An 18,343-nucleotide genomic window follows, 5' to 3' on the forward strand; every position below is an offset into this window, starting at 1 on the left:
CCAATTTGCCCTGTCTGACTGTTACTTGTCTGACAAATATTTTGTCGAGAAACTGATGAGAATAATATTTTAAAGAAATAAAATGTTTGTCAATAGGTGACAGCATTCTGATATTCAACTTGCTGTTAGATTTCATTGCTACTTATTTTCAGCTGCAGATTTATGCACTTATTGAGCTCCTGTGAGTTGTAGAGTATGTGGCACCTACCCAGAATCAGAACGCAATGCACAGTCATGGCTGTTTTGTCGGAGCTCTGAGTGTAGGGGTTGTCTTGCTGTGTCTCATCAGATGCACTGCACAAGAAACTGGAGTATTTAAAGCAATCCTTTTTCATTTAAAGGTTAAAGAAACCTTGTGGTATTTCTTGAAAGTGCTTTAATATTTTCCTGCATAGTGTACCATGAAGAAAATACTGAATGCGTCTACTTTCTAAGGCATTTATGTGTTGTTTGTGCCCTCTTCTGGTTAGGTTCATTTATTGCAACTCACACTCTCCTATACATCTAGCACAGTTTCTTTAAATTGTTTTAAATGCAAACAACTTTATATGGCAAACCAACACAAATTGTGCAGTAAAGGGGAAAGGATACATGATCTTAGAGGCATTCATTTATATTTCCCCACTCCATAGTTAATACCTTGTATAACCACATTTTGTTGTTCTTACAGCAAGTATTTTGGGGTCTGTCTCTTTCTTTGCACACCTGGAGACATTATTTCTGTCCATTCTTCTTTGCAAGCTCAGTCAGGCTGGATTCAGTTCAATTCAATTCATTTAATTTATATAGCGCCAATTCACAACGCATGTTGTCTCAAGGCACTTCACAAAAGTCAGGTTTATACATTCCAATTAATCCTAACCATTGAACAGTGCAGTCAGATTCCGTTTTTTATTCCAATTGAATAAAAAGTTTTTCTATCTAAGGAAACCCAGCAGATTACATCAAGTAATTTACTTGTAGCAGTCACTCCTCCTGGATGAGCATGTCCACTTAGAGGAAGAAAAATGAAGATTAAGTCGCATTCCCTTCAAGAAACCACTCGTTACCAGAAGAATCTTCTCCATCAGGTGCATGAATGAGCCTCCGTCTTCAAAGCCTCGCCAAACTCACTAGTTTCAGCATCAGGGAAAGACAGGTTGAGTTGATTGATTCATTTTTATTATTGAAATTATTTTGTGTTGCCGAGTTTAAGCTGTTACTGAACCCTGCAAAACTGTTACTAATTAAAGAAAGTATATAAAATTCTAGTTAAATCGTGGACATTCAATTAATTGAGTCACCTTATTTTTGGTTTTTCATTGGTGGTAAAAAGTCTTGTTGCCTTGTTCTAAGAACTTTTTAGGAGGTTTTTATAGGTTGCCTTAGTCAAGTTTGTTAAAGCAGCACCATTGGGGCTCGTGCCGAGCCACTAAAATTAACCTAGTCCATATACCAAGAGCCAGTTGTAAAATTAGGGAATGAGCAGCCATTAACAGAAGTGACTGTTGAGGTGTGAATGACTGCGATAGGCTACTCAGTCGTCCAGACCTCCAGTTGAAGAAGGGCGAGACTTTTGTATGAAGGCTGTCAGAGGCTAGGTGAGTCGTTTCCCGACACCAGCTTAAACAGAACTTTCAGTAAACCTGCTTTGTAAGACCTTTCAGGTTTAGGAAAGTCCGGACCCGTTGGATGGAGAGCTGGATTGAGCAATCCCTTTAGACATAGGGAAGTAGGAGGGAGGGTTTAGCTCATCGGACAATGAAAGGTGTGAGCGGCCATCTGCCACGACAGACTGGGGGTTTGAGAGAACAGAGCAGGGACACAAAAAAAAAAACACAAACACTGATCCAGGAGTACTTTCTATGGGAAGGAAAAGTAAATGTTAATGGATGTAGCTCCTTTAGTCGTTTCATCTAGAAAGAAAGAACAGATAAACTCTGAGCCAGTTTTCAAGGTTATAGTCTTAAAGAAAGCACATATAATTAGTTACAGAAAGAGACAGGGTTAAACACTGAAAGACAGGGCCAAGTGGATCATCGGTAGAGGGTGAGCATTAAGTTGTTGCCAGCAGAAGCTTGGACGATGCCCCTCTCCAGAAAGGTGTTACACCTAGACACAGAGCCAGGGCAGGTGTAGCTTCTAGGAAGAGAAAAGAGAGAACATAAAGTTAAAAACTGAAATAACAGCAAATAATGCAAAATTGGAAAGTAGTGTGAGAATGTAGCAAAGAGGGTGAAAGTGGTCATTATGTCCTCCAGCAGCCAAAGCCTATAGCAACATAACTATAGAGATAACTCAGGATAACCTAAGCCTAGTTTTAAGAAAGTTTTAAGCCTAGCCTAAAAAGTAGACAGGGTGTCAGCCTCAAGGACCAAACTGGGAGCTGGTTCCAAAGGAGAGGAGCCTGATAACTAAAGGATCTGCCTCCCATTCTACTTCTAGAGACTCTAGGAACCACCAGTAAACCTGCAGTCTGAGAACAAAGTGCTCTGTTAGGAACGTATGGAACAATCAGATCTCTGATGTATGATGGAGCTAGATCATTAAGGGCTTTATATGTGAGGAGGAGAATTTTAAATTCTATTCTGGATTTAACAGGAAGCCAATGAAGGGAAGCTAAAATAGGAGAAATACGATCTCTTCTTGGGCTGCACGGTGGTGCAGTTGGTAGGACTGTTGCCTTGCAGCAAAAAGGTCCTGGGTTCAATTCCCAGCCAGGGGTCTTTCTGCATGGAGTTTGCATGTTCTCCCTGTGCATGCGTGGGTTCTCACTGGGTACTCCGGCTTCCTCCCACAGTCCAAAGACATGTCTGTTAGGTTAATTGGTCACTCTAAATTGCCCATAGGTGTATGAATGAGTGTGTGCGTGGTTGTTTGTGTGTTGCACTGCGATGGACTGGCGACCTGTCCAGGGTGTACACCGCCTCTTGCCCATAGACTGCTGGAGATAGGCACCAGCTTCCCTGCGACCCTCTATGGAATAAGCGGTTGAAAATGACTGACTGGCTGACCTCTTCTTAATTTTCATCACAACTCTTGCTGCAGCATTTTGAATCAGCTGAAGGCTTTTAACTGCATTTTGTGGACATCCTGATAGTAAAGAATTACAATAGTCCAGCCTTGTAGTAACAAATGCATGGACTAGTTTTTCAGCGTCACTCCTGGATAGGATATTTCTAATTTTGGCAATGTTCTGGAGATGAAAGAAGGAAATCCTAGAAACCTGTTTAATATGGGATTTAAATGACATGTCCTGGTCAAAAATAACACCAAGGTTTTTTACTTTATTATCGGAGGTCAATTTAATGCCATCCAGGTTAAGTGATTGACTAAGCAGTTTCTTTTTTAAAGACTCCGGTCCAAAGACGACAACTTCTGTCTTGTCTGAATTTAGAAGCAGAAAATTTAAAGTCATCCAAGTTTTTATGTCTTCAAGACATGCTTGTAGTCTATCTAACTGGTTGGGCTCATCAGGATTTATGGATAAGTAAAGCTGAGTATCATCAGCGTAACAGTGAAAATGTATCCTATGCTGCCTGATAATTTGACCTATTGGAAGCATATATATAGTAAAGAGAATTGGCCCAAGTATTGAACCCTGTGGTACTCCATAATTAACCCTGGAGTTTAAAGATTATTTATCATTTACATGAACAAACTGGAATCTGTTAGACAAATACGATTTAAACCAGCCTAGTGTTGTTCCCCTGATCCCTACAGCATATTCCAGCCTTTTTAAGAGAATATTGTATGGAAAAGGTCTGTGTACATCAGTTTTCTAGTCTTGACAAAAATTCGCAATTGAATTTGCGTCTGGACTTTGATTTGGCCATTTTCACACAGCAATTTTTCTTTGATTTAAACCTTTTCATTGCAAGTCTCACTGTATGTTTAAAGTCATTGTCCAGCTAGAAGGATAACCTCCGTGCCAGTCTTAAGTCTACTGCAGCTGCTAACAGATTTTCTTCCAGGATTATACTGTATTTAACTCTATCTATCTTCATATCAACCATGACCAGCTTCCGTATCCCTCCAAAGGAAAAGCATTCCACAGCATGATGCTGCCACTGCCATGTTTCGCTGTGAGGACAATGTATTAAGGGAGAGTGTGCAGTGTTTTCTATCTCATCTACTGTTTTTATGTAGAACAATAATTTCTACTTATTTTCTTTTTTTTAATTTAGGCTACTGTTTTTATTCAGGGGTGTCAGGGTAAAGGGGGCTGAATGCAACTGCAAACAAAACCATTCATATTTTTATTTAAACAAATAAAACCAGGTGTCATTTTCCTTCCACTTCACAATTATGCACTATTTTGTGTTGGTCTTTCACAAAAAATCCCAACAAAATGTGTAAAAATTATAAGAAATATTAAACTGTATGATTACCTTTGAAAGTCACTGTAAATTCATAAAAGATACAGATAAAAAAACAACATTGAACCAACATTTGTATAAAAGTTTGATTTTTACACTTTTTTTATTGAAACACTGTGTGCTCCCAGTATGAATCAAATAACTATAGGAGACCAAATGTCTGGGATACAACATCTATTGTGGATTATGCTGGTTCAGAACAGCAAAGCAGATGGTTTATGTAAAAATGAATACTATAGCAAATAACTGTCAGACATCCAACAGGGTGGGGAGGAGAAATGATCATGGCATGACAAATGTAATACAGGTAATGGTACAAAACAGCAGAGCGGTAATGAAAATAAAAAGACGAAGTACTGGATCTGCAAACTTGATCACATAAGTTAGCACTTTTACACGCACTCACCTGCAAACACACACACACACACAAGCAGGCGCACCCACATGCTCACTCTCTCAATCTCTCTCTCTCTCTTTCTCTCATCTCTACAACACACACACACACCCACACACACACACACAAACCTACAGATAAAATGTAGTGATTGAAATGACTGAAACCCTGTTAGAATTCGTAGTTTACATCCACATATTGTGTCTGAAGGGCAGGAAACAAACAAAAAAAAAAAGAGATAAGCTCAGATAAATAATGAAAAGCAAGTCCATTTTCACTGATCTAACCCAACCTAAAAAAGACAGTGTTCCCCTCTCTGTCATATCCAAACCCCATTCTTGCTTTACTCCCATCTCTATCATTCCCTCTCACCTTTCATCATCCCTGCCTCACCTACATCCTGCCCCAGTCTCTTAGTTTCTGACACCCTTCTCCCCACACCACTCTGTTTAATATCAGGGTTTCCACATTCTTTGGCATCTTAGACGGTGATGGAGAGACGAGACAACGAATAGTTCAAGCTTTGGTCACCGTTTATGAAAAGCACAATGTCCTGTTAGAAGTACAGAAATAGAGCTGTGGGGGGGTTGAGGAGTCTCGTTGTGTGCTGAGGTTGAAGGTGGTGAACCAACATTTTAGAATATCTGTGAACATTTTGGGTTAGTCTTGTACAGTGGAGCGTGAAGGCATGGGGTCGAGGGGGAACATTTGAGGTGGGGGTCAGCGTAGCTCAGGGATGTGTCCCTCAACCCCAGGCCCCCATTCAAAGAAAAGGGGACTGGGCCAGCTTATAGAGATTGTGTTTTGAGCTCGATGGGTTCCACTCGAGTCTCTTGCTGAGTCTCGCTCTCGGGGAGTCGACTTCCTTTCAGTGTGGCCAGACGCTCTGAGAGACCTCTCATACGTGGGAACAGTATGAAATCGTAGAAGATGGCACCCATGGCACCTCCGATCATAGGCCCAACCCAGTACACCTGCAGGCAATAACATTTAAAGTGTCAACAGAAATTCTGTGCAGTTGTTTCTCTTTGGAACAAAGATAAAAGTTGAGATCTTACCCAGTGGTTGATAAAGTTTCTGAAAAGCACTGCAGGGGCAAAGGACCTGGCAGGGTTCATTCCAGCACCAGTGTAGTACATCTAAAACACAAACATGCAGTTGTTAAAATACATTGGTGTGCATCTAGTTTACAGTGTTTTGACCTATTTTCCACAATTCTCACCCCCACGAGATGCCCAACGGTGACAGAGAAGCCAATGGAAAGGGCTGCTGATCCCAGGCGGCCGTTTCTCCTCTCATCGGTCACAGCAAAGACACAGACAACAAGCTGCATTGTGAGGAAAACCTCCACTGTGGTGGCCATCCCCAGGCTCATGCCAGGCTGCAGCTGGAAGCACAAAAATGAAAGGTTCAACAAATATTTATAGTCAATCAAGCTAAGAACCCATAGGATACAGCCATCATCCACCCAAAGCTCCTCTTCCAACACTAAACCTCTATATTTACCATGTTCATTGCCATGTTGCCTCTCATGTTGCCAGGCGTGACCCCATACAGCACTGCAGCCCCCGCCACAGCTCCCAGGCACTGTGCGAAGATGTAAAAAAAGGCACGGAAGAAGGACATCTGTGAACCGATCAGGTAGGCAAAGGTAACAGCAGGGTTGATGTGGCCACCACTGATGTGGCCAATGGACTGGATGAAAGTGGCAGCAGCCAAACCGAAGCATAGGGCCACGTGAAGGACATGATAAGGCCCAGTGGTCCAACGCAAGGCAGCACCCATGCCAAAAAAAACAAAGAACATGGTCCCGAAGAACTCTGCAAAGACTGCCCGCCAAAAATTCATAGACCGGAACTCCCACATGGTGAGCGCTTGAAGTTCTTTGCCAGATGAAGAAGAAGGGTGTTGGTGATTCTAGAAAATTTAAGAGTTCACCTTTTCAGTCCTTCCGAAAAAGGCAGAAACAACAAAAAATTATTTTTGGTGTCAGCTGACCAAAAACAGCCACTTTCAATACTGATCTGTACTCTGCAGATCTTTAACAAACTGTACCGAATAAAACTAGGCTGGTAAATTCAACTCAGCAGCTTGCCACCTCTCTTCACCTGTCACAAAGACATAGGTGTGAGATAATGTATGTGCAGATCTAAGATGTTTTGATTCTTCAAAGGTAGGTGGGCATCAATGCTAAATGGGGTTTCTTAAGCACAGACAGGGGTAGACGGATTGTCCCATGGACCTTTTAGCCTCTGTGACGGAGGGAAGGGGGCCAGACAGGCGCTTTATAAAACCCCCTCTTGGGGCCCCAGGTGACGCAATAATCCCTCTGTTGGGCCAACGGTGGGGGGGCGGTTGGGGTACTGCAGTGCTGGACATCCTAAATCTAACGAACATAACCCCTTTGTTCCCTCCCTCCCTCTCTCCACCCACCTCCACCATAGCCACTGTAGAGCCAAAAAAGAGGGAGTGTGTGTGAGAAAAACATGAACCTAGAACAAATCTAATCGGAAAACTGCAAACATCAAGATGGGATTTTTAAAAATATATTTAGAAGCAGAGCCAAAGCTCCACTGGGAGGAGCAGCTGGATCTCAAAGGGGAAGGTTTTCTGTAGCGCACATGTCATCTGTTGACATATCATAACTGTCATGACGTGCTGATTTAAATTCTGATGGACAACGGGCTGAAAGCACAGACTTGTGTACGAAGAGACACACAAGCACGTGCACACACACATACATGCAGATAATACAGTTGGGGCCCCACACGGAAGCGCCCAAAGCTAACAGCACTAACATTGAAATGCCTGACCCTGTGAAACCATTGTCTGCAACAAGCAAATGCGCTACATATGCTCAGAAACAAGACAAAATTCAAGTGCAGCTAAGTTGAGGGGACTGTATGCAGCATCACTTCTGTGTTGTTTTAAAGACATTTAAATCTTTGCTGATTTACTTGTAATTATGTGAGGGATAAATGGTGGCAATTTATGCAGAAATCTAAAATCTGAACTTGACTTGTTAAGTGTCGGGTAACTGCTGTAGAGCAAGAACACTAGGAGCAAGCAAGTGATTGGGCTGATTTGTGCAAAGAAGGAAACCAAGAATGCTGCCAGTGTCCCAGGAGTAAATAATCGAAGTGTTGCTAGTTTCTGAGCTTGGCAGAGGTTTTTGATATAGGTGGTTAACATATCACCAAAGCCCTGATCGTTCACGCTATGGGGTTGTGTGTGTGTGCAGCCGAGAGCCATTGCTATTGGTGTGTGTGTTGGAGGAGGTGAAAGCAGAATGCTGAGCTTGTTGTTTTACCTCCCTTTATACATGTTAGAAAGAACACACACAATGATGGTTCTGTGGCAGTTATTATTGTATTTTGTGTGTGTGTGTGTGTGTGTGTGTGTGTGTGTGTGTGTGTGTGTGTGTGTCCTCCTGTATGTAGTGTGTTGTAAAACTGCACGCCTTTTTGAGCGTGTGTGTGCATGTGAACAATCAGAATACACAGTAAGAGCAATACTCATTTATAGCAAGAATTTATTTCTAGATTTTACAATAATGGTCAACATTAGCTTGTTTTCAAGGGTCAGTCTTATATACAGTGCAGTGCAAAAGTTTGTTCAAATAGTTTTACAAATAAATTCAAATCAGTTCAATCAGTTTATTTATATAGTGCTGATTCACAATAAATGTGGTCTCATGGTCCTTTACAAAACAATCAGATCCGGTTTATATGCAGCTGCAGATTCACTCAATTGCATACATTACAATTTGATCCTAGTTATAAAACATTGCAGTCAAATTGTGTTTTGATGCCTCTTGATAAAAAGTTTTATATCTAATCAGCAATCCCTCCTCCTGAACAATCGTGTAGCAATCCCTCATACTGAGCTTGTATTTAGCAACTATGGAGAAGAGAACTCCCCTGCAACAGGAAGAAATCTCTAGCAGAACCTGGCTCAGTGTAAGCGGCCATCTGCCACGACCGGCTGGGGCTTCGAGAAGACAGACCAGACACAAAAAACAAAAAGCGGAAACAGATGTGCTTGTCTGGGGTACTTTCTATGTTGAAGAAAAAGTAAAAAGATAATGGCAGCAGCAGCTCTTTTTGTGACTTCAACTAAGAGAGAGAAACAGCTAAACATTTGAGCTCTGAGCTAGTAGTAAAATCTGTCATAACAGTTAGTCACAGCAATAGCTCTTTCAATTGCTTTATCTTGTCCTCCAGGAAGATGCCACTGCTAAACAGAGCAAAAAGAAATAACAGGGATAGAACATAAAGTTAATGGCAGCAGTAACTGCAGATGATGCATAATTGGAGAGTAGTAGGAAAAAAAATAGTACAGTTAGGAAAGGGGTCAGTATCTCTTCCAGCAGCCTAAGCCTATAGCAGCGTAAATTCAGAGATGGCTCAGGACAACTGAAGCAACTCGGACTATTAGTTTTATTAAAAAGAAATATTTTAAGCCTAGTCTTAAAAGTAGACAGTGTCTGCCTCACGTATAAAGACTAGGAGCTGGTTCCACAGGGGAATAAACCTGCAATCTGTAAGCAAAGTGCGTTCAGATTGCAATCAGATCTCTCATTTAAGAAGGTGCTAAACTATTAAGGGCTTTATATGTATGTAAGTTTATTTTAGATTTTAAATGGGACCATTAAAGAGAAGATTGTTACATAAAAACCTAAAAAGAGTGGTGTGTATTTATATTAAATTAACACTAAACTATAACAAAACAAACTTTTTTATATTTAGCAATGCAAATAAAAATGAGGTTCAGTCTTATGACGCACGATATTCCAATAAAAAAGTAAATGAAACCAGATTTCTTGGAATAATAATTGATCATAAATCGTCCTAGAAACCTCATATAAAAAATATAAACAAAAAATGTCCCAAATGTTTTTGCATTATTATTATATAAAACCAGAGATATTCTAGAAAATACATCTCTATTCATTTTATACTGCTTCTTAATATTCCCATACATAACTTACATACAGCCAGAGCTGCAATGGATTGGTTTAGATCAAATGATGTGTGTTTAAATGGCCCAGTCAAAGTCCAGACCTAAATCCAATTTGCACAGACCTTCACCTTCCAATATGACTGAGCTTGAGCTATTCTGAAAAATGGAATTAACAAACATTTCAGTCTCTAAATATGCAAAGATGATAGAGATATACACCAACTGACTTGTAGCTGTTATTGCAGGTGGTTCTGAAATCTTGAAACCATATATAATTTTTCTTTCCACTTCACCATCATAAACTACTTTGTTTCAATAAAATACATTGATGTTTGTGTTTGTAATGTGAAAGAATCTAAAACAAAAAGAAAAAAGGTTTAGTATCTAACAGAAATGTAAAGATGTATCTCATCACAAAAGAGAAACAACAGTTCATAATAAGAAATAACCATTCTTAAAGGTCTTATGATAGCGAAACATATCCTCAGAAACAAAGCATATACTCCCTTTGTAATTACAAGGCTTATTACGGTGTTTCTATCTGTCGAACCACAACAGAAGTATGAACGTCCATTTAACTGTGAATAGCGGGCCATGTGAGAAGAGACAGACCTGGACTGTTTGAGACCATCATTGAACCCCCAGAGGAGGGGAAGGGCCAATTTAGCATTTCAAAGCCATAACAAACACAAGATGCATCTGGAGCATGATGCTATTATTCAGCAGGATTTCAATGAGTCTCTTTTTTGTTTTACATATTCTAATGATGTGCAAATATGAAAGAGAATATTAGACCTTGGGATATCAGCTTCAGCCTCATGTAGTCCAATAAAGGCAGCATTTTTCTTGTCTGATGTAAATGATTGTATATTGTTTTTTATTGTGGCAATGATTAATTTTGACTTTTTTTTGTGGTGTGTGAAATTTTATGGTTCTGATTGTGTAAAATTCACTTAGAAACTCGGTAGTTTAGTAATTCAGATTGTTGATTAAACAGAACACAGTAATGGACACTTTAAAGGAAATATTTGTCTATTTTAAATAAATATCCAGAAATACCTTCACTTATAAGCAAGTTGTTATCTTATTATAATCAGATTTCTTTTTTATTAATTGTACAATGATCCTCAGACCATATCCTTACTTATGTTCTATGGCACATAAAGTTCAAGGAGCTAAACCCTTGGTAAATCAACTTCTGCCGTTTCATTGTTGCCCATCACCATCAAGCCTGGCTAAGTGACCAGCCTTCCTTACACGACTTCAGTTGCTGTCCTGTTTGTTGGCATGCTTGGCTCTCATGGCGTTCTGAGTGACTGTAGACAGAGACGACCCAGTCATGCTGGCAGTTTCAACGATCTCAATGTCCTTGCAGGTCAAACAGGCCACCAGCTTCTGGCGAGAGGCGCTGCGGGCAAAGAAGAACTCGTGGGACACTCCTGCCAGTAGAGCACCGATGATTGGACCGATCCAATACACCTGTGGGTAGATGACAAAGTAGGATCCTATTTACCTATTTACAACAAGATGGAACTCTCAAGATCTTTGGTAGGTAAACTATGTAAAGTGGGCAAGCATGGACACCTTGAGATATTACTGAAAGACGATGATTTAATGGAGGTGAAAGTGGAGGCCGAGGGTGTGAGGATACAACAAGTAAGTTGTGCTGGACTGAGGTGCTTATAGACTGTGACCTGGTGTATTACCAGGTGTGGTTTGGCTTTCGTCTTTCTCTCAAAATGTTAATTATTACTTATTTGAATGGTCTAAACTGGGGGAAGCATACAATGCAATAAAAGCACAAAGTTAATTGGGATAAATATTAAAAAATATGGGCATTGGAATGGAAAGTGATAAAAGCTTGATTTTATTTCTGGGAAACTATTCCTATGTTGATTTGGTTTTACCTTCTGGATTATTATTCCTCTGAAAGCCCTATGATGACCCGTTTACCTGCAGAAGCCCCCATATTCTGGTATAAAATGTCTTGGTATTTCAAAAGGGTTCTGAAACCAGTCACTTTATCAAGGTAGGACAGGAAAGGCTTTTTACTGGCATGCATTCCAAATAAAAGGTTTGCAGGTAGATAGGATAAATTAGGAAGTCCAAAGATAAACTTGGATTCTCATCCAGCCTTGTTTGTCACAGTTTTAGTTGTTTTAAACCAGGGGTTTAAAACAACAACAACAACAACAAACCCAAGGTCTTGGTGCCAGTTTCTTGCAACTTTTAGATGTGTCTCTGCTTCAATACATCTCATTCAAATAATTAGTTAATTAGCAGAGCCCTGTAGAGCTGAACTGCATGCTAAGGATACAACAGCCATTCGATTCACGTGTGTAGGACCATTGGGTTTGAGATCTCTGTTTGGTAGGTGAACTTTGTATAGTTTTTAATTATTGTTCCAACTGTAATTTAAGCGATTGCTTCTGTCTTGTAGCCATTTCCTGACAAAAGAAGATCAACAAAAAGGAGATCAACACACACCTTTGTTGAATGCCAGGTTTTCTTGTCTTTCCAGTTTTGAAAGAGGGACCAAGAGAAATTGGCCTCTGTGTAATGGTATATTTATACCCCAGATAAGGATGTCATCAATTACTAATCAAACATTCATAGACACCCTTAACAACTTAAAAATCAAGTTAAGTTAAAATGCTTCAGTTTTATTTATGTATTTATTTATGTATTTATGTAATTCTGCAGCATATCTTTACTTATTATTTTTACAAAACATTGTAAAATTATTTATTTTTTAAAGCCTGCAGTAATTCAGATTGACGTATAAAGCAGAGGGTGAAAACTGCATCCGGAATATGTGATATACAGATAACATAAAAATAATGTGCAATCCGCTGCCACATAATAGAATATGAGAATATTTTGAAAAAGCTTTTCATCAGGAACATAACTCAGAGACAGCAGTGTTCAGATTCACTAATTAATTAGATCGTGATATGTTTATACTGTAGATCTTTCCTGTTTAATTGACTGATTAGAAATAAATGGCTGGCATCTCTAGTGTAGTTCTTAAGTGGCTTACTTCTTACCTATCTGTCTGTAAGTTTTATGTTGTTGCTAATGATACTGTCTCTGACCTGTGGGATGCCTCAGGGATCCATATTTTGGCCTGTCTTATTTTTTATTGGTTCGCTTAATGCAAAAATCAGTTATTTATAGGGCTGCACAACACATAGCAAATTTATTGTAATTGCAATACCACTGTACACTGCTTGGACTGCAATGAACATTAGCTACTTATTTGAGTACCATACATGAAGGCTCTCAATGCCTGTGATATATTATGTGCAACTTGTCGTTTAATGCAGCATAAAAGCTTATAGAAAGTAAATTGGTGGTGATGCGCAATTTATAGAGCAAATGACCAAAAAAAAGTTTAATATGAAACACCTCCACTCTGCATGGAGGAATTTTATGGGAGCGCTCAAACTTTCACTAACAGCACTGCACAACTGTTGATTGGCCACAATGGCAAAATGAGACAGAGGAAAAAGAGTTTCTTACCCAGTGATTTTCCCAGAATCCAGTGATGATGGCTGGACCCAAGGAACGTGCTGGATTCATACTGGCACCAGAGAATCGTGCCTAAACAGACCAACATCACACTCAATTAGTTTTTGGTATTTGGTTTCATATTTCTGATTGATTGTTCTCAGTTCATGTAATAATATGATACGATACGATACAATACAATATAATATATAAACAAATTAAAATCTAAAACAATGTGATGTGTTTTTGTATTCAACAAGCTTTACTGTGATACACCTGAATAAAACCCAGATAGTAAATAGACCACATATGTAAAAGGTCATCCCAGTATAAATCCAGCTGTTCTTTGAAGGTCTCAAAAGTTGTAAGGGAACATTAGAGAACAAACAGCATCGTGAAGAACAAGGAACACAACAGACAGGTCAGGGAGAACGGTATGGAGACAAAGCAGGGTTAGGTTGTAAAACTAAATCCAAAACTTTTAACACCTCTCAGAGCACTGTTCAATACATTTTAGGAATGCAAAGATTATGGCACCATTGGACACCTACCAAGACATGGCTGTCCAAGTGACAAACGAGGCAAGGAGAGCATTAATCAGAGAACCAGCCAAGACGTCCATTTTAACTCTATTAAGAATAAGTATTAGTTATGCACATTACAAATCTTGTTAAAAACAACGATTTTCTGTTTGCAGTTTGCCACAAGTGATGTATGAGATACAGTAAACATATAGAGGAAGCTGCTCTGGTGAGATAAGACAAAAAATATATTTTTATTCTACATGCAAAAGACCATGTCTGGTGAAAAACCAACTCTACATCATAAAATGTAAAAAGGTTCATGTGGGCACAGATACATTTGCAGGGCAGTCTATGTCAAGAAATATACCAGGGATCTTGTTTTCTTTTTCTTACCCCTATTAGCACTCCAGCAGAGTGAGCAAATCCAATGGCCAGATTTCCTGGTTCTACGCTCTCCCTCCGTCTCTGCTCCTCCACTGAGAAGACGGTGAAGACCATCTGAAAAGTGCACAGAACCTCGATGGACAGAGCCTGCGCTGCATTCAAATCTATGGGAACCTGAATAAGATTTAACAGTAATAGGTACAGAGAGAGTGCCAATATTACAAAGACAGGCATGTGAAATACTAAGCACAAACAGACACATTGTGCAAACTCACCTTATTAACAAAGTGGTCTGCTGTGGCTTTGAGGGGCAGAGCGAGGTAGAGGGCTGAGGCTCCTAAACAGGCCCCCAAACATTGAGCCACCATGTAAACAAGGGCACGGAGAACATCCAGCTTCCGGGTGGCCAGCAAGGACAGAGTGACAGCAGGGTTCACCTGATCAGACACAGAAACACAAGTTAGATTCCAATGAAATCAAATTCAACATTCTTGTTGTGTGGGAACTTGACGGTCACCACATGAGTTCCCTGCACTGCATACAAGAAGTGTATTTTTGATTATATGGTTCTTGCTTTTCTTTCAAAAAGATAGTTCTGAGGCCACAGGTTGGATGTGTGTAAATATTTTCAATGCAAAACTTTGCTTTCTGCTTTCCATCTTCTTTTTCTGACATTGATTCTGTGACCTTTTGCAAGAAAACTGAAGTACATTTCCTCAGTCAGTTAATCATTCAAGTTTCTGTTTTAACTTAAATTAGACTCTAACTAATGGACTCTTGCTACAATGCAATTTTAGCATGTTGCATCAACATCCTTTTAGCTGCTTTGTGGAAAAAAGAAAAGGCAAATCTCTACATTAAATGTGTAACTAACTGTAAGATATTTACCTGTGCTCCACTTATTTCTCCAAAGCAGTGTGCCAGTGATACAATGACCACACCCACTGCTACAGCTGGATACAGGGGTCCCACGGGGGCCTCCTCAGGCCCTGGAAGACAGGCACCCAGAACGGTGCTTACTAACACCAGGGTGCCGAGCAGCTCTGCTAAAGTGGCACTCCAGAACTGCCGACTACGTAGCTCCTCGGAGAAAAAGGGCACATGAACAAAGTTGGCTTGTAATTAGTTCATCTATTTGATTTTGTTTATGACTGAAATGTATCAAAACAGAATATCAATATTTGGTTGAAAGCTAGTGCTTGGCAAAAATGTATTTACTAAAATATTTATGAGACTAAATATATGCGAAATACAAGGATTTGCAAATACATTTCTTTTTGCTAAATATATTCTGATTCAGGTCTGGATTGTGACAAAAGATTTAGGACACTTGCAAACATCTAAAAACTGGGTTAATGGGCTATGGGACAATGATCAATTATAAAATGATGCATAGAAACATCCTATGGAGTAATTTACAAGTACACATAACAAGTGGCTGACATCGCTGTTACACAATACAGGTAAAGAAAGATAACCGTTTAATAACAAGATTTAATAAATCCAAACTAAACCAATAACGGCCTGTGCTGTCTGGAATTGCTTAACAGAGAATCCAACTCTGTAGTGAAGAAAGAAATCCACCCTCTGGTCTAGTGCTCGGTAGAAAAAACTAAGGAAATAAAAGGCTATAAAAGACTCAGGTTGCTGAATGGATATGTGTTACAGAAAGAATATAATTATATTATTATTAATATTATTAATGAATATTATGATGTGTTTTTCAAACTTTCAAACTAAACACAGCGGAGAAACATTTCACTTGTTCTGCAATTTGTCTCCTGAGTTTCCAGGTTCTTAAAGACAAGCGAATTAGGGGCGAAAAAATAATAAGTCCCAATTTTTTAGTAATTTTAAAATCTCTGGTTAGAAACACAGGCAGACATATAAATAACTTAAGGAACATTTGGTCAAATCAAGAGACTGTGATCCAGAACCACAACATAAACGCAAACCAAATGTTGATTTAAGAACAATTCTTTGGAACTGATGAACACTAAATCATCATAAACAGCCACTTCTGCTATTTTGTGTTGATTTCTCTTTCCAGGATTATGAAGAAAATAAAATCCGCATAATTATTTCAGATCATGAATAACAGGAATTGAAAAAAAAAACATTAAATGAGAATCCTCACCTCACGCCACGTCATCTTAAATCCAGTGGAAGGTTGTCCTCAGGCTTGTTTATCTCTATATCTGTCTGTGTGGAGCTGTCGGGGTCTGAGGGCTTTAGGGTTTCATTATCTTGAGAGCTCCTTTGATGAGGACAGCCTCCTCCCTCTCTGCCTCACGCTTTCCTTTTCCGCAGCACTCCAGGCCATGCTCAGTTTTCCTGCTCACACACACAGCAAAGATGTCCCTTTGAGGTTGTGTGTCTAACAGGCTGCCTTCCAAAAACAAGCAAACAAATTATTCAGCTGCCATAGAAAGCTGGAGGGCTTCCTATAATTTGGCTTCTAACTTGCAGGCAAAATGTCCCTATAAATTAAATCAAAACGATGGTAATGTCTTCAAAACTGTGTTGCTATGAAGGTGAAATATATTTACACCACTGTTTAACACCTGTTAGTGCAATTTATCAGCACTAAATACCATCTATATTCTTTCAACACACAGGCAATGCCAGCTCAAAACTTCAAGACAACAAGTTTTCTAAAAAAATGAACCAAATTAAGTCCAATTTCTTTAACATATTTAGCATTTTTAGAAAACTTTAGACCTACATTTTTAGATTTCTCTGTACTTTCTCCACCCATTTTTAAAATGATTATTATATATTTGATGCCTTATATTTTGTTACTTTAATAATAATAATAAAACTTCCAAGGTTGATGCAGCAAAAGCTTATCATGGCTAAAATGATGCAACAAACCTACTTATGAGAAAATTTGGACGACCCATGAAAGTCAGTTTGTTTTCTAACATATATGAACACGTGGATGTTTCATGTCAATTTTAACAATACTGAGAAATTGTCATCTGTGTTGAAGAATAAATTAGGACACCCTCACATTCATTCCTACTTAAAATGGTCAAATTTACACAGGTGTGTCACTTCATCGGCACATGATTAAAACATTGTTGCTAAGCATTTTGATGGATGCTTCCCCTGTTTGAACCTCAGACATTTAGTTTAGGGTGACTCGTGAGTGTTTAAGAGAGAGTTAACATCTTGGTGAGACCCAGAGAGTTGTCTGAGACATTCAGAAAGAAAACTGTTGCAGGATTTAAAGAGGTCTCCAAAAGCTTTTAAAATCGGCTATTCAGCTGCACGGAAAATACCCTACAAGATGAGGACGATCAAGACAATAGTCCAAGGAGGTTAAGACTGTTCAGCAGGTTCAGCGGGACTTCTGGAATATTGTTCTTTGGACAGATTAATCTAAAATGTATTTATTTAGCAGACATGTGTGGCATAAACTAAATGCAGCATTCCAGGAGAAGAACCTTATACTGACTGTGCAGCATGGAGGTGGACATGTCATGGTTTGAGAAAACTTTGCTGCAGTGGGATTATAAACACCACCATGAGTTCTACCATGTATCAAATGGTGCTTGCAGGAAAATGGGAGGGCTTAAAGATGAAGAAGAAGCCCTGCAACTTGAGTATTACCCAAAACACACAAGTAAATCCTCCAAAGACTGGCTGAAACCTTAGAGCTGGAAAGTTGTTGTAAATAAGCGCTGTTTAACTAAATAATCTGAACTGAAACTATCTGTGTAGTTATGCTGCTATAGGCTTAGGCTGCTGGAGGACATAATGACCACTTTCACCCTCTTCGCTACATTCTCACACTACTCTCCAATTTTGCATTATTTGCTGTTATTTCAGCTTTTAACTTTGTTCTCTCTCTTTTCTCTTCCTAGAAGCTACACCTGGTCTGACTCTGTGTCTACCTGTGACACCTTTATGGAGAGGGGCATCGTCCGAGCTTCTGCTGGCAACAACTTAATGCTCACCCTCTACCGATGATCCACATGGCCCTGTCTTTTAGTGTTTAACCCTTTTTCTCTCCTAGACATGGCGATTGACTGAGCTTTTATTGTAACTAACTCTATGTGCTCTTTTTCAGACTCTAACCTTGAAAACTGGCTCAGAGTTTATCTGTTCTTTCTTTCAAGGTGAAACGACTAAAGGAGCTACATCCATTAACATTTACTTTTCCTTCCCATAGAAAGTACTCCTGGATCAGTGCTTCTTTGTTCTCT

At 39.4% G+C, this 18,343-nt stretch overlaps 2 protein-coding genes across 2 annotated transcripts; both read right to left on the minus strand.

Annotated features, from left to right (window-relative positions):
* Positions 1-4,442: 4,442 nt before the first annotated feature.
* On the minus strand, positions 4,443-7,017 carry mipb (major intrinsic protein of lens fiber b). The gene is made up of 4 exons (XM_047387987.1): positions 6,259-7,017; positions 5,975-6,139; positions 5,811-5,891; positions 4,443-5,726 (listed from the first exon to the last, which is right to left on the minus strand). The coding sequence occupies exons 1-4, from the start codon at positions 6,616-6,618 to the stop codon at positions 5,541-5,543; spliced, it is 792 nt and encodes a 263-aa protein (XP_047243943.1). The 5' UTR covers positions 6,619-7,017; the 3' UTR covers positions 4,443-5,540.
* Positions 7,018-8,267: 1,250 nt separating this feature from the next.
* LOC124873668 (aquaporin-4) lies at positions 8,268-16,408 on the minus strand. The gene is made up of 6 exons (XM_047374503.1): positions 16,270-16,408; positions 15,021-15,212; positions 14,408-14,569; positions 14,142-14,306; positions 13,237-13,317; positions 8,268-11,193 (listed from the first exon to the last, which is right to left on the minus strand). The coding sequence occupies exons 1-6, from the start codon at positions 16,282-16,284 to the stop codon at positions 10,978-10,980; spliced, it is 831 nt and encodes a 276-aa protein (XP_047230459.1). The 5' UTR covers positions 16,285-16,408; the 3' UTR covers positions 8,268-10,977.
* Positions 16,409-18,343: the final 1,935 nt, after the last annotated feature.

The sequence above is a fragment of the Girardinichthys multiradiatus genome, chromosome 1, assembly GCF_021462225.1.
Source record: "Girardinichthys multiradiatus isolate DD_20200921_A chromosome 1, DD_fGirMul_XY1, whole genome shotgun sequence".
Classification (NCBI taxonomy): Eukaryota; Metazoa; Chordata; class Actinopteri; order Cyprinodontiformes; family Goodeidae; genus Girardinichthys; species Girardinichthys multiradiatus.